General features: G+C 52.4%; 1 protein-coding gene across 2 annotated transcripts in view; it reads right to left on the reverse strand.

The window, feature by feature from the left end:
• SLX4 (SLX4 structure-specific endonuclease subunit) overlaps positions 1-27708 on the reverse strand; it is a 102329-nt gene extending 74621 nt beyond the window's left edge. The window contains exons 1-9 of one of the 2 annotated variants that reach the window (XM_075318217.1): positions 27655-27708; positions 22557-22937; positions 11662-11799; positions 11401-11578; positions 11116-11322; positions 9846-10036; positions 9178-9494; positions 8886-9102; positions 8727-8815 (exon numbers count right to left, since the gene is read on the reverse strand). In XM_075318217.1, the coding sequence (XP_075174332.1) occupies positions 8727-8815; positions 8886-9102; positions 9178-9494; positions 9846-10036; positions 11116-11322; positions 11401-11578; positions 11662-11799; positions 22557-22833 (1614 nt within the window). In that variant the 5' untranslated portion in view covers positions 22834-22937; positions 27655-27708. Of the gene's footprint in view, positions 1-8726; positions 8816-8885; positions 9103-9177; positions 9495-9845; positions 10037-11115; positions 11323-11400; positions 11579-11661; positions 11800-22532; positions 22938-27654 lie in introns of both variants that reach the window. The other variant, XM_075318216.1, reaches the window with a different exon arrangement.
• Between the last annotated feature and the right edge of the window lie 201 nt (positions 27709-27909).

Consider the following 27909-nt stretch of genomic DNA (forward strand, 5'->3'; position numbering starts at 1 on the left):
CTGTCGTGACCACTGCCCAGGATGGGGGCAGGAAGGATCTTCCCTGAGACAATGAGGTGGGAAGGAGCCACCATTGTAGAGAGTCCTTGGCCGTCTGGGAAAGAGAGACTTTCCTGTCCAGGGACGTTGACTTCCCGTCCCATTGGCGGAGAATGTCCCATTGAAGTGGACGCAGATGAAACTGCGCAAAGGGAACTGCTTCCATGGCTGCCACCATCTTCCCGAGGAAGTGCAAGAGGCGCCGTAAGGGGTGCGACTGGCCCTGAAGGAGGGATTGCACCCCTGTCTGTAGTGACCGCTGCTTGTTCAGCGGAAGCTTCACTCTCGCTGCTCGAGTATGGAACTCCATGCCAAGATACGTTAGTGACTGTGTCGGAGACAGATTCGACTTTGGAAAGTTGATGATCCATCCGAACGTCTGTAGAGTCTCCAGTGTAGCATGTAGACTGAGCTGGCATGCCTCTTGAGAGGGTGCCTTGACAAGTAGATCGTCTAGGTAAGGGATCACCGAGTGTCCCTGAGAGTGCAAGACCGCTACCACTGCCGCCATGACCTTGGTGAAAACCCGTGGGGCTGTCGCCAGACCGAATGGCAGAGCTACGAACTGAAGATGTTCGTTTCCTATCACAAAACGTAGAAAACGTTGATGTTCTGTAGCAATTGGCACGTGGAGATAAGCATCTTTGATGTCTATTGAGGCAAGGAAGTCTCCTTGAGACATGGAGGCAACGACAGAGCGGAGGGTTTCCATCCGGAACCGTCTGGCGTGCACATGTTTGTTGAGCAGCTTTAGATCCAGAACAGGACGGAACGAGCCGTCCTTTTTTGGAACCACAAAGAGATTGGAGTAAAACCCTCGCCCTTGTTCCTGAGGCGGTACAGGAACCACTACTCCTTCCGCTCTTAGGGAGTCCACCGCCTGCAGCAGGGCATCTGCTCGGTCTGGATGTGGGGAGGTTCTGAAGAACCGAGCTGGAGGACGAGAATTGAACTCGATTCTGTACCCGCGAGACAAAATGTCTGTCACCCACCGGTCTTTGACCTGTGACATCCAAATGTCGGAAAAGCGGGAGAGCCTGCCCCCGACCGGAGATGCGGAGGGGGGGAGCTGGAAGTCATGAGGTAGCCGCTTTGGAAGCGGTTCCTCCATTTGCTTTCTTGGGGCGCGCTTGAGCCCGCCAGGAATCTGAGCTTCTTTGCGTCCTCTGAGTCCCTTTGGACGAGGAGAATTGTGTCCTGCCCGAACCTCGAAAGGACTGAAACTTCTGCTGCCATCTCTTCTGCTGAGGTTTGCTTGATCTGGGCTGGGGCAAAGAAGAGTCTTTACCCTTGGACTGTTTAATGATGTCAGCCAATGGCTCGCCAAACAGTCTATCTCTAGATAAAGGCAGGCTGGTTAAACATTTTTTGGAACCAGCATCTGCTTTCCAGTCCTTTAACCACAAGGCTCTGCGCAAAACCACCGAATTGGCGGACGCCATTGAGGTGCGACTGGTAGATTCTAGGACCGCATTGATAGCGTAAGACGCAAACGCGGACATCTGCGAGGTAAGGGACGCCACTTGCGGCACCGCTGGATGTATGATAGCATCCACTTTTGCTAAACCAGCTGAAATAGCTTGGAGTGCCCACACGGCTGCGAATGCTGGAGCAAACGACGCGCCGATAGCTTCATAGACAGATTTTAACCAGAGGTCCATCTGTCTGTCATTGGCATCCTTAAGTGAAGCGCCATCCTCCACTGCAACTATAGATCTAGCTGCAAGTTTGGAAATCGGGGGATCAACTTTTGGACACTGGGTCCAGCGCTTGACCACATCAGGGGGGAAAGGAAAACGTGTATCCTTAGAACGTTTAGAGAAACGCCTTTCTGGATGAGCGTCGTGTTTCTGGATTGACTCTCTGAAGTCAGAGTGATCCAAGAAAGCACTTAATTTACGCTTGGGATAGAGGAAACGAAACTTCTCCTGCTCTGCAGCTGCCTCCTCTGCTGACGGAGCTGGGGGAGAAATATCTAACAGTCTATTGATGGCTGAGATAAGATCGTTTACCATGGCGTCCCCATCCGGGGTATCCAGATTGAGAGGGGTTCCAGGATAAGACTCCTGATCACTCTCATCAGACGCATCACAGGGAGACTGATTGCGCTGAGACCCTGAGCAGTGTGATGACGTTGAGGGTCTTTCCCAGCGAGCTCGCTTAGGGTGGCTGGGGCTATCATCTGAGTCATAATACTCAGCCTGTGAAGCCGGGGACCCCCTTGCAGTCTGGATTAAATCCAACTGAGGGGGATTAGAGGACAGAGACCTCGCCGTGTCCATAGACTGAGCCCCAGGCATGGATTGCAAAGTTTCAAGGATTTTTGCCATAGTCACAGACATATTATCAGCAAAAACTGCAAAGTCTGTCCCTGACACCGGGGCAGGACTTACAGGCGTCTCAGCCTGGGTCACTATCTCTCCTGACTCCGGCTGGCGAAGCAGCACCGGATCTGAGCATTGCACACAATGGGGGTCCTTGGAGCCTGCTGGTAGAGCAGCCCCACATGCAGCACACGCAGTGCACACAGCCCTAGCCTTGGCAGCCTTGCGTTTTGCGGATGACATGTTGCTGCCTCCTCAGAGCGATCTGGGTATACAGCCAGGAAGCGACCTCACAGTGCAATAAATAAGTAAATATATCTATGTCCAGTGACACAATACACTAACATACACTGAGGCACTAGAGGGGCCAGCTGAAAAGCCGCTTACCGCCCGCTTAAGAGCGGGTGTGTGGTCTTCCAAAGCCCCCTAGTCCAGGTCTCCCAGAGCCTTGCGTCCTTCCTCCAGCCAGACATGCATGTAATGGCTGCCGGCGTCCTGAGAGAGGAGGGGGGGCGGGCCCTGGGCGTTCCTGGCTAAGAGCGGGAAGCCTGCTTCCCTCTGTGCCTAGTGAGAGGGCTGGAGCATGTAAATCAGGCTCCAGCCCTCGTCGCTGCCGTGAAACAGCGTCTCTCCCCTACCCTGATTGACAGGGTGGGGGCGGGAACGAATCGGAGCTGCCGGCGTCCTAGGCCGCAAAAGCCGGGGACTAGATTTATAAACGCCACCGCCGTAAAAGCGCGGTCGGCGTGTCCCCGGCGAACTAAAAGTCACAGCAGCGCCGCCGGTCCAGCGGGGGTCGGCGCTGCGTTCCCACACACAGAAAAAGTCCCCCAGTTAAACTGTAGGAACACTAGCTCTAGCGTTACGGTCCCCGGCGCACTACAACACCCAGCCAGCCCGGAGTGTGTCTGTGCCTGCCGGGGACACAGAGTACCTGTATGCTGCAGGGCCTTGTCCCTGATGGTACTCCTGCTCGGCATCCACCAGGTGCTATGGGTCTGTGGATGGAGCCCGGCGTCAGAGCTTAGAGGCCGGCAGGATCCCACTTCCACAGAGCCCTACAAGGGGATGTGGAAGGAAAACAGCATGTGGGGCTCCAGCCCCTGTACCAGCAATAGGTACCTCAACCTTACAACACCATCCAGGGGTGAGAAGGGAGCATGCTGGGGGCCCTATATGGGCTCTCTTTTCTTCCATCCGAAATAGTCAGCAGCTACTGCTGACTAAAATCTGTGGAGCTATGCGTGGATGTCTGACCTCCTTCGCACAAAGCTTGAAAACTGGAGTACCCGTGATACCACGGGGGGGTATAGCCAGAGGGGGAGGGGCCTTGCACTTTTTGGTGTAGTGCTTTGTGTGGCCTCCGGAGGGCAGTAGCTATACCCCAATCGTCTGGGTCTCCCAATAGAGCGCTGAAGAAATGGAAAAATGGCCCTTGAGACAGCAAGTCTGATCGGTCTGGTAGTGCCTCCGGTTGGCCCACCGTGAGGTACCACCGATTCGAGTACCACGTCATCCTCGGCCAATGGAGCGACGAGGATGGCGCGGCGGCAGTCGGGCCTGAACTTGCGCAGCACTCTGGGCAACAATGCCAGCGGCGTGACCCATAAGGTAGCTAGAACTGCGACCAATGCTGAACTAAGGCGTTCGCCGCCAGAGATCGAAGATTGTGAGACCGTGCCATGAAGCCGGGACGATGTTGTTGTGCCGTGACGCCCTTAGGTCGACGTCCGGCATCTGTCAGCGGCGACAGATCTTGAGGAGACCATACGCCTGCGTCCATACCCTGGCGACTGAGGAAGTCTGCTTCCCAGTCTTCCCCTGGGATGTGAACTGAGGATACGGTGAATGCCGTGCCTTCCACCCACGTCAGAATCTGCCGGATTTCCTGGAAGGCTTGCCGGCTGCGTGTTCTTCCTTGGTGGTAAATGTATGCCACCGCTGTGGAGTTGTCCGATTGAATTCGGATTTGCTTGCTTTCCAGCCACTGCTGGAAGGCTAGTCGAGCAAGATACACTGCTCTGTTTTCCAGAACATTGATCTGAAGGTTGGATTATTTCTGAGTCCAAGTACCTTGAGCCCTGTGGTGGAGAAAAACTGCTCCCCACCCTGATAGACTCACGTCTGTCGTAACTACCACCCAGGATGGGAGTAGGAAGGACCTTGGGAAGTACATGAGGCGTCTCAATGTGTGCGACTGGTCCTTAAAGGAGAGATTGTAGCCTTGTCTGTAGTGAACGCTGTTGATTTAGCGTAAGCTTCACTATCGCTGAGAGAGTATGAAACTCCATGCCTAGATATGGTAGCGATTGGGTCAGGGTCGGATCTGACATTGAAAGTTGATGATCCACCCAAAACTCTGGAGAGTCTCCAGCGCAACATACGGGCAGTGTTCCCTAAGAGGGTGCCTTGACCAAGAAATCGTCCAAATACGGGATCACAGAGTGACCTTGAGAGTGCAGAACTGTCACTACTGCTGCCATGAACTTGGCGAAGACCCGTGGGGCTGTCGCCAGCAGGAAGGAAGAGTTACGAACAGAAGGTGTTCGTTTCCTATAACGAAGCGCAGAAACGCTGGTGCTCTGGATCAATCTGCACGTGGAGATAAGCATCCTGTCTATTGATGCTAGGAAACCTCCTTGGGACATTGAGGCGATGACGGAGCGGAGTATTCCATCCAGAACCGCCTGGTGCTCACGAGCTTGTTGAGCCGTTTTAGATCCAGAACGGGACGGAACGACCCGTCCTATTTTGGCACCCGAAATAAATTGGGGCAAAAACCGTGACCTTGGTCCTGAAGAGAAACGTAGTCACCACTCCTTCTGCCTATAAAGTGCCTATCGTTTGCAGAAGCGCAACGGCTCGGCCGGGAGGTGGAGAAGTTCTGAAGAGTCGAGTTGGAGGACGAACTAAACTCTATCCTGTACCCGTGAGACAGAATGTCTCTCCCCCAACGGCCATTGACCTATGGCAGTTAAATATCGCCAAGGCGGGAGAGCCTGCTACCGAGCGCGGATGCGAAGAGAGGAGGCTGCAAGTCCTGAGGAAGCCGCCTTGGAAGCGGGTTTTCAGACTGTCTGTTTTGGGCGTGACTGAGCCCGCCACGAATCTGAGCTCCTCTGATCTTTTTGAGTCCTTTTGGACGAGGGGACCCCTGCTCTGTTGGGGTTTGGTTGTCTGGGCTGAGGTAAGGATGAATCTTTACCCTTGGAGTGTTTAATGATTTCATCCAAACGCCCACCAAACAGTCGTTCCGCAGAAAAAAACAAACTGGTTAAGTACTTTTTTGGAAGCAAAATCTGCCTTCCATTCACTTAACGACCAGGGTCTGCGTAAAAACACGGAGTGAGCAGACGCCTCTGTCGTACGGCTCGTAGAGTGTAGGACAGGCGTGATCGCGTAAGACGCAAATGCAAACATTTGAGAGGTTAAGGATGCCACCTGCGGTACAGATGTACGTGTGACTGTGTCCATCTGTGTAAGACAAGCTGAAATGGCTTGGAGTGCCTCTATGGCTGCGAATGCTGGAGCCAACGGCGCGCCTACAGCCTCATAGGTGGATTTCGACCAGAGATCCATCTGTCTGTCAGCGGCATCTGTAAGTGGAACCCCATCTTCCACTGCAATTATGGATCTAGCCACAAGCCTGGAGAGTGGAGGATGTCCCTTGGGACACTGGGTCCAGCCCTTGACCACGTCAGGGGCAGGGATAACGTGTATCTTAAGCCGCTTGGAGAAGCGCTTATCTGGATAAGCGTGGAGTTTTTGGACTATCTCTCTGAAGGCAGAGTGGTCCAGAAAAATACCTAATTTACGCTTGGGATACCTGAAATAGAATTTCTCCTGCCGTACAGCTGGCTCCTTCACAGGAGGAGCTGAGGGAGAAATGACCAACATTCTATTGATGGACGCTATAAGATAATACACTATGGCGTCCCCATCAGGTGTACCGAGATTGAGAGCGGTCTCAGGATAAGACTCCTGAGCAGCTATCTCCGCTTCAGCACCCAGAGAGTCCACCTGCGGGACCCTGACCAGTGCGATGAAACTGAGGGCCGCTCAGCGAGCCCGCTTAGGCTGTCTGGGACTGTCGTCCGTGTCAGAGCCGTGACTCTGGGATGCACGTGACCCCCCCGGAGCTGTAATTGTTCACACTGAGGGGGACCATGGATCAATGATTCAACAGTGCTCATGGTGTGAGAGACTTGTCTGGACTGCAAGGCTTCTAGTATCACAGCCATAGTCTCAGAAAATCTGTCAGTAAACACTGCAGACTTCATCCCCAGCCTCTGGATCATTAGCAGAGACTCCGGCTGAGTTGCATACAATGGGGGTGTATGTAACCTGCCGGCCATATAGCCGTACCTGCTGTACCGGCTGCATGGAAAACATGTGCTTCTGCACCTCTGTTTTCCACAGACAGTATGCTGTAATCTCCTCCGCACAATAAGGAGGATATATACAAAAGTACGACCAAAACAGTGCAATGCATAGCGTAGAAGCATATATCTCAATGCACTTCGGCACTAGTGGGGTTAGCACCACAAGTGCTGATTAACGCCTGCTCACAGCGATTGTGTGAACCTCAGAATCCCTGTCAGGGTGTTCCCACACTTGTCTGTTTTATCGCTATAGAAAGAACTGACAATAATGGCTGCCGGCGTCCTGTGTTAGAGAAGGAAGCCGTGGGCGTGCTTGAGAAAGTGCGGGAATCCGGTTTCACAGTGCACACAGTGAGAGGGGTGGAGTATGCAAAACATACTCCAGCTCTCCGGGCTGCCGTGATGTGCAGCGTCACGCCCCTACCCTGACTGGCAGGCCTGTGGGCGTTAACGAACGAACTAGGCCGCAAAAGCCGGGGACTGGATTTATAAGCGCGGCCGCCGTAAAAGCGCGGCCAGCGCGGAAGTCCCCGGCGCACCACAAGTCCCAGCCGCGTCGCAGTCCCAGCGGCCGGCGCGACCGTTCTACATAAGTCTGCCCACTCAGCTAAGCTGAAGTGAGACAATGGCACAAGCGCAGCAGCGCTGATGTCCCCGGCGCACTAACACACCCAGCAATGCTGCGGTGTGCGTGCGAAATGCACGGGGACACAGAGTACCTTGAGGAAGCAGGGCCATGTCCCTGATGTACTCCGCTCCATATCCAGCGTCTTCTCCAGGGGCTGCAGATGGAGCACGGTCTCAGTGCCTGGAGACCGTTAAAATCCCACTTCGCCCAGAGCCCTGTAACAGGGATGGGGAAGGAATCAGCATGTGGGCTCCAGCCTCCGTACCCGCAATGGGTACCTCAACCTTAACAAACACCTCCGACATAAAGTGGGGTGAGAAGGGAGCATGCTGGGAGCCCTGTATGGGCCCTCTTTTCTTCCATCCGACATAGTCAGCAGCTGCTGCTGACTAAACAGTGGAGCTATGTGTGGATGTCTGACCTCCTTGCACAAAGCATGAAAACTGATGAGCCAGTGATCCCACTGGGGGTGTATAGCCAGAAGGGGAGGGGCCTTACACTTTTGAGTGTAATACTTTGTGTGGCCTCCGGAGGCAATAGCTATACACCCAATTGTCTGGGTCTCCCAATGGAGCGACAAAGAAAAACACAGTAAACACACTCTCCCCTCACAATAAATGACAGGGACCCCCAACATATGAACGTCTCAAGGTACTTAGCTGCTGAGACGCAGGGCCAGGTCCCTGGGGGTGAGTGCTCCGGTCCAGCAGGGTCCTCAAGGGGCTGTGGCCGGAGACCGGTCTCCTGCCAGGCATGGAGGCCGCGCTGGCTCCCACTTCAATCCAGAGCCCAGGAGGGATGGTGAAGGAGCACGGCATGTAAGGCTCCAGCCTTGGAAATCAACCTTACAACACCGCCGACACAGTGGGGTGAGAAGGGACATGCCGGGAGTCCAGACGTGGACCCGCTTTTCTTCAATCTTCTTCCAAAAAAAGAAAAAAAAGGAAAAAATCATATGAGAACGCATGTGTGGATGTATGCCTCCTGAACACAAAGCGATAAACTGGTTGTGACTGGCTCACCAGGGGGTGTATAGGCTCAGAGGGAGGAGCTACACCTTTTAGGTGTAGTACTTTGTGTGTCCTCCGGAGGCAGAAGCTATACACCCAAGGTCTGGGTCTCCCAAAGGAACGTTAAAGAAACCTCATTTCAATCCAGAAATATTACTGAGTCCATCAGTTATTAGATATATGAAACTGAAATAGCTGTTGCGAAAACCCAGATTGTGATAAAGAAAAAAGGTTAACATTAATAGGGGTGCCCAAACTTTTTCATATGACTGTAAATGAGACTCTGCAAATAAAGTGTCTCAGCGAGGGCTCAGGGGTCTGATTATTCATTTTAGTGTGGTACCTTGTCAGGTGCTTGGCTCTCATTTGTGCTCTTCTCCTCTTGTGCCGGGATGAATCCGCTCGATGGGATGGTGACCGGTGACTCTCGGCCTGCAGTAGGACAGCGTCATTAGTATACAGTATACGACAGCCATACTTCCAATAGGAGGAGCCATGTTACCTGTACACTCGTTGCCGGCCCCTCCATTCCACTGAGTGAGCGTCATCCCCTCTCCAGCCAGCTCGGCCAGGTCCAGCAATGCCTTCTGACTGTCGGACAGCGGGTTTTTTTCCTCGCAGGACACGGGTTGGGGGTCCTTGGCACCGGCCGTCTGGCCCTGTGGTTTTCCAGGATGCAATATGGTCGTGTTCACACTTGTCTGTGAACTTCGCAACTTCTGAAGCAAGAAAAATGGTGACATATTCCACCCAGCGCCAACACCGCGTCTGTATGTGATGTGCGTGCGTCTCACCTTCACAGGCGACTTCCATGGAGTTATTGGGGGCATGAGTTGGGCTGTGTAGTAGCTCTGGGGGTCTCTCTTCTCCATCATATTACTGATATCCCACAGCAGACATTTCTTTCCTCCACGGAGTCTCCAGTTTTCCCTTTCTTCTTCCATTACTGACCAGAAATGGCTCGGGGGCAATGTGAGGACCCTGTTCTCCGCAGCCTCCTCGGTCAGCAGCATGGAAAACCTCTTCTGCAGCTTCTCCCGGGTCTCCTCGGGGGCTTGGAGCAGCAGAATAGGGGTGGGCTTATCCTTTTGCTTCCGACGACTTTTTTTTTCTAAAACAAAATGGGGTACACGTCAGTTTTGAGGCTTTTGGCTGTTTTGCATCTCTCGCATCGCTTTTCATACCAGTGAAGAAAGTCAATAGAATTGACCCCCCCCCCCTTTTTTTTAAAGTGCTTTACTCACCCTCCCTGGGTCCAGCGATGAATCCCCACGCTGCTCTGTTATTGTCTGCAGTGCAGTGCCAACATCACATTGACAGCGCTGCAGCCAATCATTAAGTAATAGCTCCCCCCCCCTCGATCCTCGCTGCCTCTACCTCCATGCTTTTAGCCCTGCCTGAATGTCAGTAGCCCCAGACGTGTCCTACTAAACGGCCGACCTCCCCTCTCCCGGCGTTGTACCTCGAGCAGGCAGTTCCAGGGGGACCTGACCACCAGCAGCTGTATCCTGCGCCTTCTTGTCTTCCTGCATTGAACGAGACAATGCCATGGCCACCATCAAATCCTCCATCTCCGCACCGGTCTGGCCCATCTTCCTTTTCTTGGAGGGCTCCTTCTGTTTGGTGACACCTCTTCTCTTCCCGTTGACCACCCTGTAGAGACGAATGGGAACTTTAAAATTCTGGCACCACATTTCACAATATAAGCAGTATACATTGTTCAATAAATCTTGGTCCTGATGAGGTTGGTGTACTTACTTTAAAAAGCATGTCAAAAATGGCTGTATAACTCTGATAGTAAAACGAGCATTTTATGAGCCCAACTCTATCAGGATTATTAAGACATCTTTTGACCTGATGAGGCAGTTGTACTTACGTTGAAACTATCAGGGAGGCTGCATAATTCTAATAGTAAAATGAGTATTTTAGGAGTCCAGCTCTATCAGAATTATACAGCCTCCCTGATAGTTTCAAAGTAAGTACAACGGCCTCATCAGGTAACAGATGTATTAATAATCTTGATAGAGCTGGACTCATAAAATATTCATTTAACTATCACAATTATACAGCCTCCCTGATAGTTTCAAAGAAAATACTACTGCCTCATCAGGTAACAGATGTATTAATAATCTTGATAGTAAAATAAACATTTTATAAGCCCAACTCTATCAAGATTATTAATACATCTGTTTCCTGATGAGGCAGTTGTACTTACTTTGAAACTCTATCACGGAGGCTGTATAATTCTGATAGAGATGGACTCAAAATATTCATTTAACTATCGGAATTATACAGCCTCCGTGATAGAGTTTCAAAGTAAGTACAACTGCCTCATCAGGAAACAGATGTATTAATATTCTTGATAGAGTTGGGCTTATAAAATGTTTATTTTTACTATCAAGATTATTAATACATCTGTTTCCTGACGAGGCAGTTGTACTTACTTTGAAACGATCAGGGAGGCTGTATAATTCTGATAATAAAATGAGTATTTTATGGGTCCAGTTCTATCGGAATTATACAGCCTCCCTGATAGAGTTTCAAAGTAAGTACAACTGCCTCATCAGATCAAAAGATACATTAATAATCCTGATTACAGTTGGGCTCATAAAGTGCTCATTTTACTACTAGAATTATACAGCCACCCTGACAGTTTCAAAGTAAGTACATCTGCCTCATCAGGTCATATAGCTATATTAATAAAGGGTGAGATTAAAAGGTGTCCCTCTTACCGTGGAGGTCCCTCGGATCCCGCCTCGGCCGCCTGCCTCTGTACCGCCTGCAGCAAGGTCTGAGCAGGAACCTCCAGTTTTGCAGCGCAGCGTTTTAGGTGGGATGCCCGGCTCTTCTCCGTGTTAAAAGGTTTCCCGCACAAAGGACAACTAGGAACCACAGGGGTTACGGAGGTTCCTCGTAAACCCTCCCCCTGGTCCAAGCACCTGGAGAGATGAAGGAACCATTGTAGATTTATGCAGAGGTCGGTTGTATAGCGGTATTTGGGGGAAACATCGCGGTACCTGTTTACATGCTGCTCCCTCAGGGCGCCGCTCATGGCCGTCAAGTCTTTTTGGCACAACTGGCAAAAAAAGAGTCCTTCGTCTTCTAAGCCAGGCGGCTTCTCTTTTGCATCCATTTGCAGCGCCAGGGCCAGGGCTCCATCGCTCCGCACACTCGGTCCGGCCGCTGGAGATCCATCTGCAAGAAGCGCAACGCAAAGAGTGAGAAAGAAGAAAAGAAATGATGATCAGACGCAGACAATAACGGAGCTGCGTCCTCACCGGGGGCTTCACTGATCTCGGAGGAGTCCAACTTCAGCCGGCTGGGGACCGTCCGCTTGAACTGCTGCATCCGCTCCAAGATGAGATCTTTTACATTCATGTGGTCGGGGGGTCTGGGGTCTCCTCCCTGGCTGCCGTCTGATAAGATGGAATTTACAGCAGTGATTAAAGAGAATGTCCTGGACTTGTATGGATGGCTTATCTTTAGGTAGTTAACCTCTTTACGACATTGGACGCACTAGATACGTCATGGCTCATATTGGGGAAATCACCGCCGGCTGCTGCGATCAGCCGGCGATGAGTCCCACACATATCAGCCTATTTGAACAGCTGACATGTGCGGCTATCAGGTGCTTGTGGATGCGAAATCCACCAGCGCCTGCTGACCTCTTAGATTGTGCTGTCAAAATGTGACAGTGCGATGTAAATGGCCGCAGCGGGTAACGCCTACTTACCCGCTGCCATCGGAGGCCCCGTTACGTGATCAGGGGCAGCCGATGGTTATCATGGCAGCACAGTGTCATGTGATGACTCCTGTCGCTATCATAAGATACAGCCAACAGAGTAGCAGCTGTAACAGAAGAAGAGCATTTCTCCTGATCAGAACTGTGCAGCTCTGATCAGGAGAAATCAACAAGCGATCAGACTGCTGATCCTTATAGTCTCCTAAGGGGACTAGTAAAATAAAATAAAAAGTTAAACAAAAGTTTTAAAAAATAAAAAAAAAACCAAAACCCCTAAAAGTTCAAATCAACTCCCATTCCCCCCATTGAAAATTAAAGGGTTAAGGCTGCTTTCACACTACGTTTTTTAACATGCGTCCTGAACGTTTTTTTAACGCAAAAACGGATCCAGTGCAAATGTGTTTTCATTTCAATGCATTTGCAATGGACTCGCGTCAACATGCGTTCACCTGCGTTTGCGTGCGTTATAGTGAGGATCCAGCGACTTGCAGTTTTTTAACTTTTTTCAAAAACGCTACTTATAGCGTTTTTGAGCTGCGTCCAAATACTGCAAATTGCTGGATCCTGACTAAACAGCACGCAAACGCAGGTGAATGCTGGCATGCTGATAGACAGGATCCTGCTTGCTCTACTGAGCATGCACAGAAACCAGCCTCGGGTGATCAGTCTCTCTCTCCACCTCCTTCTCCCTCTCTCTCCACCTCCCTCACCCCCCTCACCCCCTCTCTCTCCACCTCCCTCACCCCCCCCTCTCTCCCTCTCTCTCCACCTCCCTCATCCCCCCTCTCTCCCTCTCCACCTCCCTCACACCCCTCCCTCCCTCTCCACCTCCCTCACCCCCCTCTCTCCACCTCCCTCACCCCCCTCCCTCCCTCTCTCTCCACCTCCCTCACCCCCCTCTCTCCACCTCCCTCACCCCCCTCCCTCCCTCTCTCTCCACCTCCCTCACCCCCCTCTCTCCCTCTCTCTCCACCTCCCTCACCCCCCTCTCTCTCCACCTCCCTCACCCCCCTCTCTCCACCTCCCTCACCCCCCTCTCTCCACCTCCCTCACCCCCCTCTCTCTCCACCTCCCCCTCCCTCTCTCTCCACTCTCCCCGGCCTGAGAGCGGAGGACGCTCGTAACCCATTTAAATATCGGGTAACCGCGGTGTTAGTTACCCGATGTTTATCTTGGTTAAGTGTGCAGGGAGCCCGGCTCCTAGCAGCTGCAGACGCTCGTAACCAAGGTAAACATCGGGTATCCGCGGTCTTAGTTACCCGATGTTTATCTTGGTTACGTGTGCAGGGAGCAGGCAGCTGGCTCCTAGCAGCTGCAGACGCTCATAACCAATGTAAATATCGGGTATCCAAGCAAGTTACCCGATCTTTACCTTGGTTACGAGCCTCCACAGCTGTTAGATGTCGGCTCGCAGTCTTTCACGTTCAGTTCCCCTCACTCCCAATCACATGACTCCAATGCCCGCCCATAAACTTAAAGTGACAGGATCCTGCAAAATAACACTTGCGTTTGCATGTGTTTTTTTGCTGGATCCGCTTTTGCAGCAAAAAAACGTTAATGACGCATGTGAAAAAAACGTAGTGTGAAAGCAGCCTAAGAAAAAAAAAAAAAAAAAAAAAATATATATATATATATATATATATATATATATATATATATATATATATATATATATATATATATATATATATATATATATATATATATATATATATATATATATATATATATATATATATATATATATATATATATATATACACACACACATTTGGTATTGCTGCGCTCAGAAATGCCTGATCAAAATAGAAAATCAATTAATCTGATCGGTAAACGGCGTAGCGTTAAAAAGATTCCAAACGCCAAAATTGTGTTTTTTGGTCACTGCAAATTTAGTACAAAATGGAATAGCATCGGCGCAAAAATGGTACCGTTAAAAACGTCAGCTCGAGACACAAAAATTAAGCAGTCACTGAGCCCCAGATCCCGAAAAATGAGAATGCTACGGATTTCAGAAAATGGCTCAAAAAGTGCGCCACTTCTTTTGGACCAACTTGCGAATTTTTTTAACCCCTTAGATAAAAGTCAACCTATACATGTTTGGTGTCTATGAACTCGCACCGACCTGAGGCATCACACCCACACATCAGTTTTACCATATAGTGAACACGGTGAATAAAATACCCCAAAAACAAATGTGCAATCACAGTTTGTTTTGCAATTTTTCCGCATTTGGATTTTTTTTTGCCTTTTTCCAGTACAGTATAGGGTAAGATTTTTGGTTTCATTTAAAAGTACAACGCGTCCCACAAAAAAACAGGCCCTCATATGGGAAGATTGGCAGAAAAATACAAAAGTTACGGCTCTTGGTGGAAAGAGAGCAAAAAAACCCCAAAACTACGGAAAAACGGGTTAATAACACATTGCCCGGGGTCTCAGACCCAACTGATACTCCAGGACTGGCAGAAGTACAGGGTACGGAGCAGGGGCTCCACAGCGCTGCACAGTGTGTACTGGCCGCTTCTAGGTACTGCAGCTCAGTTACCATGAAAGTAATCAGTATCTGAGCAGCAGTATACATATACAGCGACATATACTGTCAGTACCCTGGGGACTCCAGGAGTGAAGGGGCCTCCAACAATGCGATATTTATGACGGGGGTAGTCCCATCTTGGATATCCACAGAGTATGCCGTAAATGTCTGTTAGAAGGGTGTCACCTATGCCAATCAGGGATCCATCTTGCACTTCTGGGAATAGAGCGGTGCTCTCTCCTGCACTGCACCCTAAGGGATCTCCAGATCGATGAGGCTCTCAGTGTTGGCCCCGCATCTACCAGACATTTATGACACACCCTGTCTGTGATGGTAAGGCTATGTGCGCACTAGGCCGTTATTACCCGCGGAATTATCCGCGGTTTTGCTGCAGAAATTTCTTGAGAAAGGCTTGTAATCTTTCTGCAGACATTTCCCAGCAAAACCTATGGGAAAAAAAAATAGCTGTGCGCACGCTGCGTTTTCTTCTCAAGAAAATTCTTTGTGAAGATTTTCTTGAGAAAATTTCTTGAGAAAATGTGCATGTCACTTCTTTTCCGCAGGTAGCTGCGGTATTTCACTCCATTCACTGTAATGTAATCGCGAAATTCCGGGGGTATACCGCAGGTAGCAAATGATGTGCGGTATGCCCCCGGTATAGCTGCGATTTACCTGCGGTAATGCTCATCGCTGCCTGCGTTTTGCAGGAAGTGATGTCCTTATGCCAGAAGAGGAAGCGGAGCAGAGTAAACACAGACGTCACACTCCCTGGACGCCGCACAGAAGCACTTCCGTGTGACCTCCACGTGCCCGTGCAGTCTGTGTCCCGCTCCAGCTCCGCGGCTGCCCGCCCTGCAGTGTGTCAGTGTCTGCCCGCAGTGTCAGCAGCTTCTCACGCTGCAGTGCGTGCAGCCGCGGGGATGACGAGCGCTGCTGTCAGGAGGCGAGAAAAGATCATTACCTGCTGTGACGATCTCCTGCCTCCTGACGTCACCGCGGTCACTGCCGTCTATGCCCGCGGCCCGAGACTGTCACTGGCGGTGACGTCACAGGCTCTTGCGATACTGCTGAGAACGCGGCGGGCATAGAAGGCAGTGACAGCGCTGATGGCAGGGCTGCAGGAGATCATCACAGCAGGTAATGATCTCATCTAACCTCCTGATGGCAGCGCTCGTCATCCCCTGCAGTGACCTGAGCTGACCTATTGATGTTACCTCAGGTCACTGCATTACTCTCCCAGCCAATGGGGAACATTCTGTTCTTCATTGACTGGGACTGTAACTATGGTATGGATCGCAGTGGGACCCCCTTATTGGATTACGCCGGACCCGGATTTGATTGTTCTTGTCAATAAATTGGTGAAAGAGGGAATGTGGGGAGTATTTTTTCAAATAAAACTTCTTTTGTTGTCTATTTTTTATTTCTTACTGACTGGGTTGGTGATGTCGGGTATCTGATAGACGCGTGACATCACTAACCCCAGGGCTTGATGCCAGGTGACATTACACATCTGGCATCAACCCCATATATTACCCCGTTTGCCACCGCACCAGGGCAACAAGATGAGTTGGGGCGAAGCGCCAGGATTTGCACGTCTAATGGATGTGCCACTTCTGGGGTGGCTGCGGCCTGCTATTTTTAGGCTGGGGAGTGTCCAATAACAGTGGACCTCCCTAGTCTGAGAATATCAGACCCCAGCTGTCTGCTTTACCTTGGCTGCTGATCCAATTTGGGGGGGACCCCACGTTTTTTGTTTTAAATTATTTATTTAATGTAAAATAACAGCGTGGGGTGCCCTCTGTTTTGGATTACCAGCCAAGGTGAAGCTGCCAGCTGTGGTCTGCAGGCTGCAGCTGTCTGCTTTACCCTAGCTGGCTACAAAAGATGGGGGGACCTCACGTCATTTTTTTGAATTATTTATTTTTTGGCTAAATACAAGGCTAAGCACCCTTTAGTGCCACATGAAAGTCACTAAAGGGTGCCAGCTTAGAATATGCAGGGGGGGTGGGACATTATATAGGTCTTTCTCATCTATCTATCTATCTATCGAATATCTATCGAATAGAAGGATTTTTGTGTACTCACCGTAAAATCTCTTTCTCTGAGTCTTCATTGGGGGACACAGGACCATGGGTTATGCTGCTGTCACTAGGAGGCTGACACTAAGTAAACAGAAAAAGTTAGCTCCTCCCCAGCAGTATAACCCCTGAGCCGGAGGCGGGCTCAATCAGTTTAGTGCACAAGCAGTAGGAGGAGAACCAAACAACCCTGAATAAAAACAAGGTAAGAAACTATGACGAACATTCGTGTGACCAGTGACCTGGGAATACGGGCGCTGGGGCAACAGGTATGTCATATATCACAAAAACACAAGCAGGGTGGGTGCTGTGTCCCCCAATGAAGACTCAGAGAAAGAGATTTTACGGTGAGTACACAAAAATCCTTCTTTCTCTATCGTTTCATTGGGGGACACAGGACCATGGGACGTCCAAAAGCAGTCCCTGGGTGGGAAGAAAAACCCATCACCGGAGATAGGAAGGAAGCGACTTCCCCCTTGCTAGGCTTGACCCAGATGTACAAGCGCCTACGTGTTACAGGTGTGCCAGTGCCACCTGCAAACCCTACGCCAAGACTGGCCTCTGCCGAAGCTTGGGTGTGAACCTGGTAGAAAATAGTCAAGGTATGCCGGCTAGAGCGGGTGGCGGACCCGGGGACCTGGTCGATCGACGACTGGAGTCCAATCGTTCGAGGGTGCCCCTTGCTCGGTAGACCGTGGCGGAAGTCCGTCCTTCATGCGATAGTCTGCACATATGGAGGAAAGGATCCATGTGATATTCTGGCCCCTGGCGCCGGCACACGCTTCTTGGGCAAGGGTGGAAGAATGGATTGACGGTCGGTGTAACCGAAAAATGGTGTCCTGCAGACACGAAAAACTGAGGGCTCGCACCAGCCCTGGAACGAACTATGCCCCCTTTAGGCTGAGAGAGGAGCCTAGAACCGAAAGATCGAAACCCAAAGTTCTTTCCTGGAAGGAACAGCGAGGTGTCTTGGACAGAAACGAAAGTTTCTGGTTGGAGCCCCCCCCTTGTCCTGCTGGCGGAGCTGGAAAAGTGGGGAAAAAACGACAAGAGGGCTGTTCGCCCTGATGCCGTCTGTAACAACCCGATGGCCACGAGGAGCCCACCTATCAAAACAGGTGGGAGCAGGGAAAAAAGGGGGTAGCTGGAGCGAACCCATCACTGGATTCAGGTCCCACATATCTAGTGAACGATGAAATAAATCTTCGAGGAAACTTGGTTCCCGGTCCTCTTCCATGTCTGCCATCATCTTGCCCACAGACCTGACGAGCCAGCATCCGGGATCCACTGGTGAGGCTATGTAACTTGGGACTTCTAAGCCCTGGTAGAATAGAGGGGCCCCGACACGGAAGAATTTTGCGGTCTGGAAGGAGCCACGGGGCATTTGCGAGGAGATGAGTAAATTATGTGAAACTATGCCCGCCTGGGTCACTCCCAAGCTATCGCTTGCCTTGGTCCATCTTGAGAACCCTCGAGATCATAGGAAGCCGCGGGAAGATGCACGAGAGCCTAAACAGGCTACACGACCAGTCTAGGGCGTCGACATCTAGCCCAGAGCAGGTGCATACTCTAAGCACCCTTGACTAAGATTTGGATCGGAAGGCCAAAAAAGGTCCACGACCGGAGGTCTTCCTTCGCCAGAGATCTGGCTGGTGATTTCCGCGTTGGAGCCCTTTACCTACGCGAGGTCCATCCTACGGCGGAAATCGGGCATCCAAACGTCCACGCTAGGGATGTGCTGCCGAGATTAGCGAGTAAAGGGACCCGTCCCAGAGCAAGATCTTCTTGGCCTCTTCCCTTGCCATGACACTCTCTGCGTCTTCCTGGTGGATGATGCACATCACCGCTGTGGCATGGTCCGACTGGAACCTGGCTGGGTAACCACGACCTAGAGAAGAAATTGTAACTGGCCTAACCAGCTGGCTCTGAAGTCCGGAATGTTGAAGGAGAGACGACGCTCTAGGAGTGTCCCTCGGGACCGTGCCGAGGAATGCTGGGATAGCCTACCCTAGCACGGGAGGCTGGTGACTGTTGATAATAAGCTCCAGAGGAGGAAAGGGAACCTTCCCAGGGATGGTTGCGAAGACTGGTCCGCTAGGAGGGGATTGGCGGGTCACCCGCGAAGACGGAACCTTCCTGTCTCCGTTCCTCAGTGTGCTCCGTTGGATAGTCCAGGATGAAATCTGGTATGTGCAACGTCGCTAACACCGCCACAGGCTGTGAAGGGCTCGCATAGCCAAAAAACCGAAGGGAAGAACCGGGAGCGGGAGGCAAAAAGCACGCGGGGCTCTGTGTCAGGAGAGAAAAACTACTCCTGCAAGAGGAGTAGCTACCCCTGAACGGCTCGAATATTGCGCCTGAGGGATGATGGACCGGACCGGGCTGGGTCTGGGAGGACTCCTTCCGGTAGCTCAGCTACCCTAGTAGAAAGGAAGGGGAAGCTTCCTAGAGGGTGATGATGGTCTAAACCTCAAGGCGATGGTTCTTGAAGGGCGACTCTGGGCCTCCCGGTCGTTTCTGGGCGGAGAAAGCCTAGCAGCTCTGCAGAGTAGGATGCGTAGGGACAGTGATCCTTGTAAGCGTTTTTAGAAGGCTGAAAAGGACCGCAGCCATGCAAGGTGGAGATGGCTGTTGTAGGAATAAAGGCTTCCAGACGGTTTTGCGTGAAGGAACGATCCTGGTGCATCAGGGCCGATGCCGGGAAAGGGATACACCCTTCTCTTACGTAGCCTAGGGGGGAGAGTAGTCTACCCTGACGTAGCCTAGGGATAAACTAGACTCGACCTATCTCCGAAAGGGCGTTCCCGAAAATCGGAAAAAAAAAAGTCAGCGACTTCCTAGATGTCTAAACTGCGTTCCTGATCTCGAGTCAGGGGCCTCGATGGTGGGCACACTGATGCTAGAGGTGCAGGCCGAGTAGCGGGCAGACATCAGGTTTGTGAAAGGAGGGTACTCACTCAAGAGGATACCCCGCCCTGAATCGGCATAGGTGGGACGTGGACCGCTGCGTATGGTGTCCGGGAAGTCCCTGCGGAGCGGCACGATAGTGACGAGAAGCCCGGAGAAACCCAGGCGGGTCGCATAAAGGGTAGCGTGCCGCTTCCTTTCGGAGCTCCCTTCGAGAAAGGGCAAGACAAATAAACGGACTTACCACTGGGAAAAATCACGTCCGGGAATTATCCATGATCACGTAGTCACCGTGTGAACTGTCCACTGAAGAAACCGAAGTGGCCCCCACCTTGTTCCCTGCAAAGAGGCATGCCCCCTCTCTCCAGAGCCCTTTGGGGGGATGAAAATGACAATAACACGACCTACCACTGGTACACGCAGTGTCTGGTTGCCGTCTGTGAACATCAGCGACTCCAGTATAGTGTGCCCCTTCTCTCCGAAATCGCCTTGGAGAAGGGAAAAAAGAAAATGACAAGACTTACTGCTGGTCAACTCCGTGGTAGTTGTCTGTGAGCACGCAGTAACTCGGCGAGCTCTGGATGTCCTCTAAGCACATAAGGGTCTGCTTCAAATGTCTTAAGGGAGACCTGCGTGCACGGAGAGAAGAGGGCTGTCCGTAGCCTTACGGCTTTACTCACCATTTGTAGCAGGCTATTCGTCATGCGCCAAGACATCTAGGTCCAGCTCGGAATCCAGCAGAGGTGGAGGCCTGGGCCATCACCCGAGAGGTCGGAAGACTGCCGGAGGAAGGACAGTCTGGACCTGGGGGATAAGTGGAAACCGGGGAGCCACAAGGACGAGACCTGGCGGGTCCGCTTCCAGCGTAGAAGAAAAAAGTCCCTGGTATGGGACTCCCCTCCCCGAGGGGATTGCGCCAGCCCTATGGATGGTATGACCGAGCATCGGCCGGAGACGCGGCGCATGCGCACGAACCCGAGGGACGTAGCGAGAGGCGTTGTAGCCTGAGACAGAGTGTTACCAGCCGGCAGGGGCAACAGCAATCTGACCTCTTCTTGAAAATGACTCACTAAAAAGTCGAGCTGGAAAACGCTATGTACTAAAAACGTGATAGAAAAAACAAGTGCCCGCTAGGAGTCAATGTATGAAGATCATCTATAATAAAAAATCGACCCAATAAAAAATATACACTACAAAAAGAGTGTGTTCTGTTTTATTTTCCCCGAAAAAGGTTGCTGCAGTCTCAGCAATCCGCAGACCGGAGTCTGCTATAATCTTTGACTTTTTTTTTTTTTTTAAATAAAATGAACACTGAGGGAGCGGGAAAAAATATCCCCCACCCCCCTGATGATGCCTGGGGCAGAGCGGAGGGCGGAGAAGGAAAGGCCCGGCGGCCAATAGCGCTGCGCAGAAGGCGGGCCTGGGACGCCGAGGACCAGGCCGAAGCCGGGGGCTAAATTTTGACGCTGCCCCGCGGCCGAGGCAGCGCCGGCGGACCCGGCCGCGAGGCGGCGGCGTCGCGGCCTGGGACGCCGAGGCCCCGGCCGAAACCGGGGGCTAATTATGACGCTGCCGCGCGGGCAGAGGCAGCGGCGCGGATCCGGCAGCAAGGCGGCGGCGTCGCAGCCTGGGACGCCGGGGACCAGGCCGACGCCGGGGGGCAAATTTTGACGCTGCCTCACGGCCGAGGCAGCGCCGGCGGACCCGGCCGCGAGGCAGCGGCGTCGCGGCCTGGGACGCCGAGGACCCGGCCGAAGCAGGGGTATAAATTATGACGCTGCCGCGCGGCAGAGGCAGCGCCGGCGGACCCGGCCGCAACTGCGATCCGAATCTGCCCGGCCTAGGAGACTTCAGGGAGCTCCGCGGATGTAACGGGGGAGACCGGGACCTAAATTTTTACAGCCGGCCGAGGGGGAGAAGGTAGGAGAGGATGTCCTACCTGATCCTCGGCGCGCTCCAGAGTGCAGGCTGGGACTCTGCACCTGCTCCTGTGTGCTCCGCTCGCAGCAGGGATGGCTGCGGGCACCAGGAAACCGGCTGAAGAAGGCAGGGAGGTGGACGCTGGTGGGGGGTGGAAACCCCTAAAAACGTAGCAGCGCTGCGGGCCCCATCCAGATCGAGACGCGCTGTGGTCCAGTCCCTATTTGCCGAGCCCTTTGCGCCCTTTGGGGTGATACCGCAGAGCGGATAGGGGTGCCCAGGAAGATTCTGCCCCACACGAACACACCAGGGATTGGTACCGCGGGAATGGACGGGGGCGAGGGCCCGAAGACTCAAACCTCTGCGACCCTAGGGAGTGGTACCCACCGGGCTGCGAGAGCTGAGGAAGAGAAGTACGATACCTGCAGAAACAGAAAAGGTACCACAGATGAGAGCGACGAGCGTCGCCGAGAAAAAATGAAAAAAAAATATACGCAAAAAATCAAGTGGCTGAAGAGGGCCCAGTCGGCCCACATCAGCCTCCTACGACACTAAGCAAAAAACTGATTGAGCCCGCCTCCGGCTCAGGGGTTATACTGCTAGGGAGGAGCTAACTTTTTCTGTTTACTTAGTGTCAGCCTCCTAGTGACAGCAGCATAACCCATGGTCCTGTGTCCCCCAATGAAACGATAGAGAAATCTATATTATTTATTGCAGTTCAGCATAAAAAAACCGCAGGGACCAACCTGCGGAAAAAACGCGGCAAAACCGCGACAAATCGCGGCAAAAATGCATGCGTTTTTCCTGCGGTTTTGGTGCATTTTTTTTTACCGCAGATGCGGTAATCTTCAACTCCCAGAAGTTTCTCAAGAAATTTTCTTGAGAAAAATCACTTTTCTAGTGCGCACATAGCCTTATACCCCCTAAATGTGACTTGCAGAGGTCCATGGGGTGAGCAGACATACATACACATGATATGGTGCCCCTTATTACCGTCCTGGAGGCCATTAGTAGGGGGCCCCTGCACTGCGCCCTTCCTCTGCTCCGGTTTGTCCCCGCCAGGTCCCGATATCACATCCACGTCGGCCTCTTTGCTGCCCCCATCTTTTTTCTGCTTCTTGCTCGCCGGTGGTTTGGTCCTCTTGACTTTCGCCCGTGCCGCGGTGCTGGGTTTGGGGACATTCTGGCTTTCGAGGGGGTTGTTACTCTTTTTAACTCGTTTCAAGAGTTTGGAGCAAAGTTCAGCGAATTCATCATCCGACTCGACCATTAGTGACGTCGTCTCTGGCGCAGTGGTGAGATGGTTAAATCAGCGGAGCGTAAAGGGCCGGTCCCACATCTCACCTCTCCATCATGCAGAAGGCGCAGCCGCTGCTAGGAAAATGGGAAAGAGAGAAATCAGAGGGGTACAAATAGAAATCCCAATACATAAAACATTGGTGAATTAGGGGTTAATAAAGTGGGAGGGAGGGGTCTTCTGTTAGAGACCTTCACCTCTTGGCCTGAGTGAGTGTATATAGCCTATCGCTCTGGAGGTCTGTCCCATCAGACCCTAGACAGGCAACCTCCTGTAATAAACGCACATCTGTAATACCAAACGTCCCCTGTGGAGGCGCTGCAGAAAAACTGAGCACTAAGGATCCAGTCTATTACTGCTATTGTGTATTTTGTTGTCGTTTATGGCTAGTTTCTCAGTCTGCCTTTACTAAACACAGCACTGTGCAAAACAATAAAAAGATACAACGTAACAATGGTTACCAATAGAGGCATGTTAAATGATACAGTATTCGGTGACCGCCCCTCGCCTCCGTCCTTAGTATTCGGTGACCGCCTGTCTCCTCCGTCCTTAGTATTCAGTGATCGCCCGTCTCCTCCATCCTCAGTATTCAGTGATCGCCTGTCTCCTCCATCCTCAGTATTCAGTGACCGCCCGTCGCCTCTGTCCTCAGTATTCAGTGACCGCCCGTCTCCTCCATCCTCAGTATTCAGTGATCGCCTGTCTCCTCCATCCTCAGTATTCAGTGACCGCCCGTCGCCTCTGTCCTCAGTATTCGGTGACCGCCCGTCGCCTCCGTCCTCAGTATTCGGTGACCGCCCGTCTCCTCCGTCCTTAGTATCCAATGATTGCCCGTCGCCTCCGTCCTCAGTATCCGGTGACCGCTCGTCTCCTCCATCCTCAGTAATCAGTGATTGCCCGTCGCCTCCGTCCTCAGTATTCGGTGACCGCCCGTCTCCTCCATCCTCGGTATTCAGTGACCGCCCGTCGCCTCCGTCCTCAGTATTCGGTGACCGCCCGTCTCCTCCATCCTCAGTATTCAGTGACCGCCCATCGCCTCCGTCCTCAGTATTCGGTGACCGCCCGTCTCCTCCATCCTCAGTATCCAGTGATCGCCCGTCGCCTCCGTCCTCAGTATTCGATGACCGCCCGTCTCCTCCATCCTCAGTATCCAGTGATCGCCCGTCGCCTCCGTCCTCAGTATTCGGTGACCGCCCGTCTCCTCCATCCTCAGTATCCAGTGATCGCCCGTCGCCTCCGTCCTCAGTATTCGGTGACCGCCCGTCTCCTCCATCCTCAGTATTCGGTATTCGGTGACCGCCCGTCGCCTCCGTCCTCGGTATTCGGTGACCGCCCGTCTCCTCCGTCCTCGGTATTCGGTGACCGCCCGTCTCCTCCATCCTCAGTATCCAGTGATCGCCCGTTGCCTCCGTCCTCAGTATCCAGTGACAGCCCGTCGCCTCCGTCCTCAGTATCCAGTGACCGCCTGTCGCCTCTGTCCTCAGTATTCGGTGACCGCCCGTCTCCCCCATCCTCAGTATTCGGTGACCGCCCGTCTCCTCCATCCTCAGTATTAGGTGACCGCCCGTCTCCTCCATCCTCAGTATTTGGTGACCGCCCGTCGCCTCCGTCCTCAGTATTCGGTGACCGCCTGTCACCTCCATCCTTAGTATATGGTGACCGCCTGTCGCCTCCATCACTTACACACCGTTATTGAAGGTTCTCATTAGAAGGTTTTTCCAAACATCTCGGAGACCTGACCCCAGATCTTGTGCGGATCCTTCTGTCTCTTGATCCCAGACAGTTGCGATGATGTGAGATCAGGGCTCTGTGCGGCCGGATCATCACCTCCAGGGCTCCCTCGGCTGGATGTTGGGGATCGTTGTCCGGCTGCAGAATAAATTTGGAGCCGATCAGACGCCTCCCTGATGGTATCACATGATCGGTAAGTATCTGCCTAGATTTCTTAGCATTGAAGACACCATTAATCCTGACCAAATCCACACAATATCCCCTGACATGCAGCCTCACACTTGCAGGGACCCTCCATCTGCCTCCCTGCTCCTGCAGACCCTCATTATTGTGCTATGCTACAGCCGTGAAGCGAACAAACTTCCTTCTGTTACATCCGAATATTCCACATTTTGACTGCTCAGTCCAGAGAACCTGCTTCCACTTTTCTGCACCCTAGTTCCTGTTTTCGGACATTCTTAGGTCACTTGGCCTTACTTCCCCATTGAAGGTTTGGGGGCATTGGCCGTCATTTTTCCAAGAAGACCCCTTCTGGCCAGACTCCTCCGAACAGTAGATGGTGCAGCTGGTCCCGATGCTTGCCGCCAGTTCGGAGCTGATGGCACTGCTGGACATCTTCCGTGTTTTGTTGTTGAAAACAAAAAAAAAATCTCCCATCTTCTCCCTATTACACAGAATACAAAAGGCAGCACCACGATGATGCCCGCGAGCTGTCATTGGCTTTGTTTCTTGCCGACCTGTTGATTTGAATGAGGGGGGAGTTAGATCTCCGGGTGTGTACAGTGCCCCACACACCATAATTATCATTACTATAGTATATTTATTCCATGGCACTTTACAAATGAATAAGAGTATACATAATTGGGGCAATTACATTTACCTTGAAGAATACAAAACAGACAGGTACAGGAGGAGAGAGGACCCTGCCTATGAGGGCTCACAGTCTACAGGAGGAGAGAGGACCCTACCCGCGAGGGCTCACAGTCTACAGGAGGAGAGAGGACCCTGCCCGCGAGGGCTCACAGTCTACAGGAGGAGAGAGGACCCTGCCCGCGAGGGCTCACAGTCTACAGGAGGAGAGAGGACCCTGCCCGCGAGGGCTCACTGTCTACAGGAGGAGAGAGGACCCTGCCCGCGAGGGCTCACTGTCTACAGGAGGAGAGAGGACCCTGCCCCCGAGGGCTCACAGTGTACAGGAGGAGAGAGGACCCTGCCCACGAGGGCTCACAATCTACAGGAGGAGAGAGGACCCTGCCCGCGAGGGCTCACAGTCTACAGGAGAGAGGACCCTGCCCCCGAGGGCTCACAGTGTACAGGAGGAAAGAGGACCCTGCCCACGAGGGCTCACAGTCTACAGAAGGAGAGAGGACCCTGCCCACGAGAGCTCACAGTCTACAGGAGGAGAGAGGACCCTGCCCACGAGGGCTCACAGTCTACAGAAGGAGAGAGGACCCTGCCCGCGAGGGCTCACAGTCTACAGCAGGAAAGAGGACCCTGCCCACGAGGGCTCACAGTCTACAGGAGGAGAGAGGACCCTGCCCACGAGGGCTCACAGTCTACAGGAGGAGAGAGGACCCTGCCCACGAGGGCTCACAGTCTACAGCAGGAAAGAGGACCCTGCCCACGAGGGCTCACAGTCTACAGGAGGAGAGAGGACCCTGCCCACGAGGGCTCACAGTCTACAGGAGGAGAGAGGACCCTGCCCACGAGGGCTCACAGTCTACAGGAGGAGAGAGGACCCTGCCCACGAGGGCTCACAGTCTACAGAAGGAGAGAGGACTCTGCCCACGAGGGCTCACAGTCTACAGGGGATGGGTGAGGATACAGTAGGTGGGGATGGTTGCATGTTGTATTCTGAAAAAAATGGGAAATCTGAACAAACCGAAGAGAAACTTTCCAGAGGGTAAAAGGTGGTACAGATCACGCACGGGTGGAGAGCTGGGTACAGTGTATCAGTAAAATGTAGGGGCAGGAGAGTAGGGGTGAAGTGATTCGCCTCCTGCCATCCGCTGCCACCTCACATCCGCCACTCTGCTTTTGATTAGCCAGACTGGCACAATGCATCACTCTACCTCAATGATATCGTTCAATTCTGGCTAATCAATAGCAGAGTGGTGGATGTGAGAAGGTAATGGATGACCGAAGGCGACGGGTGTGAGGATGCAGGAGGTGGTGCTCTGTTCTCCTCCTCTCCTGGGGACAGACACTACCACCCAATGGACGGGGCCCTGCAAATTGCTTCACCCAAACGCCTAAGGTACCCATGATCTGCCACGCTGCCTTCTAGACACAGTGTCATCCCTCCTACGGGAGAACCTAGCAGATCAGGGTGCAGGGTGCTGCAGACTTTTGCGGCGTTCACTTGGATCTCTGCAGCAATAAATTAACATGCTGTGTCTCGGGAAGTCGCACCGCAGGTCAGTGTATGCTGCGAAAAAAAGAGACACCGCGTGCAGATTTCTATAAATCCATCCACTGTGCCTGTATTGTACAACGCAGCGTTTTGGATGCAGTGAAATATGCTGCTCGTGTGACCCCGGCCTAACGGGAGCAGCAAAAGAAGCCCAAACTGCAGTGATTAACATTATTTTGATGACAAAACCATGTGATCACACCTCCGCCATTTCTTTGGAGACCGGCACAGTCACAAAATGCGCTCAATTTTATTTTATTTTTTTACTAAATGGCTTCAAAACTAAAACAAAACATTGATTAACCATAAAGTGAGCAGGAACCCTGCAGTGCCGGCGCCATGGTCATACCTGGCACCAGGTTATTGGGGTCTCCCCCATGTCTGACAGTTTGGGGGGGTCGCTGTTTCCATTCTCTCACAGCAAGCAGAGGTAGAGACCTGTGAAAACGCCAGGAACACTAATGGATGACAGAGTGAGGTCAGACTAGAGCATCCGATAGCGCAGACGCCCGCCATGGGACGTGTAGTTCTACAGCAGCGAGTACTGACTATCAGGGAATGCTGGGAGCTCTGGGGCCAGTCCTCGCTCTGTCCGCCATTGCACGGAGCCGCCGCCGCTTTATGTCGTTGTTTTCCCCGTTGTATCTTACCTCTGCCCATTCGTACGTTCAAGGACCTGGAAGTTACGCTGCATGACGTCACCGCGCATGGCGACGAACGCTCAGCTGTTCCCATGGCGACGGATTCAAACTGGAAATTGGCGCCGTTGAGAGGACCGCACTAATGAGTCTTCGACAAAATGGCGGCCGCTTTCTCTCAGCGACAGGGCTCCAACTGTCTGCACATGAGACTGGAGCCTTGTGTTGTGGCCGGGCAGTGACCAAATCACTGGAAAATAGCAATTC

The sequence above is a fragment of the Anomaloglossus baeobatrachus genome, chromosome 7 (assembly GCF_048569485.1).
Source record: "Anomaloglossus baeobatrachus isolate aAnoBae1 chromosome 7, aAnoBae1.hap1, whole genome shotgun sequence".
In the NCBI taxonomy this organism is placed as follows: domain Eukaryota; kingdom Metazoa; phylum Chordata; class Amphibia; order Anura; family Aromobatidae; genus Anomaloglossus; species Anomaloglossus baeobatrachus.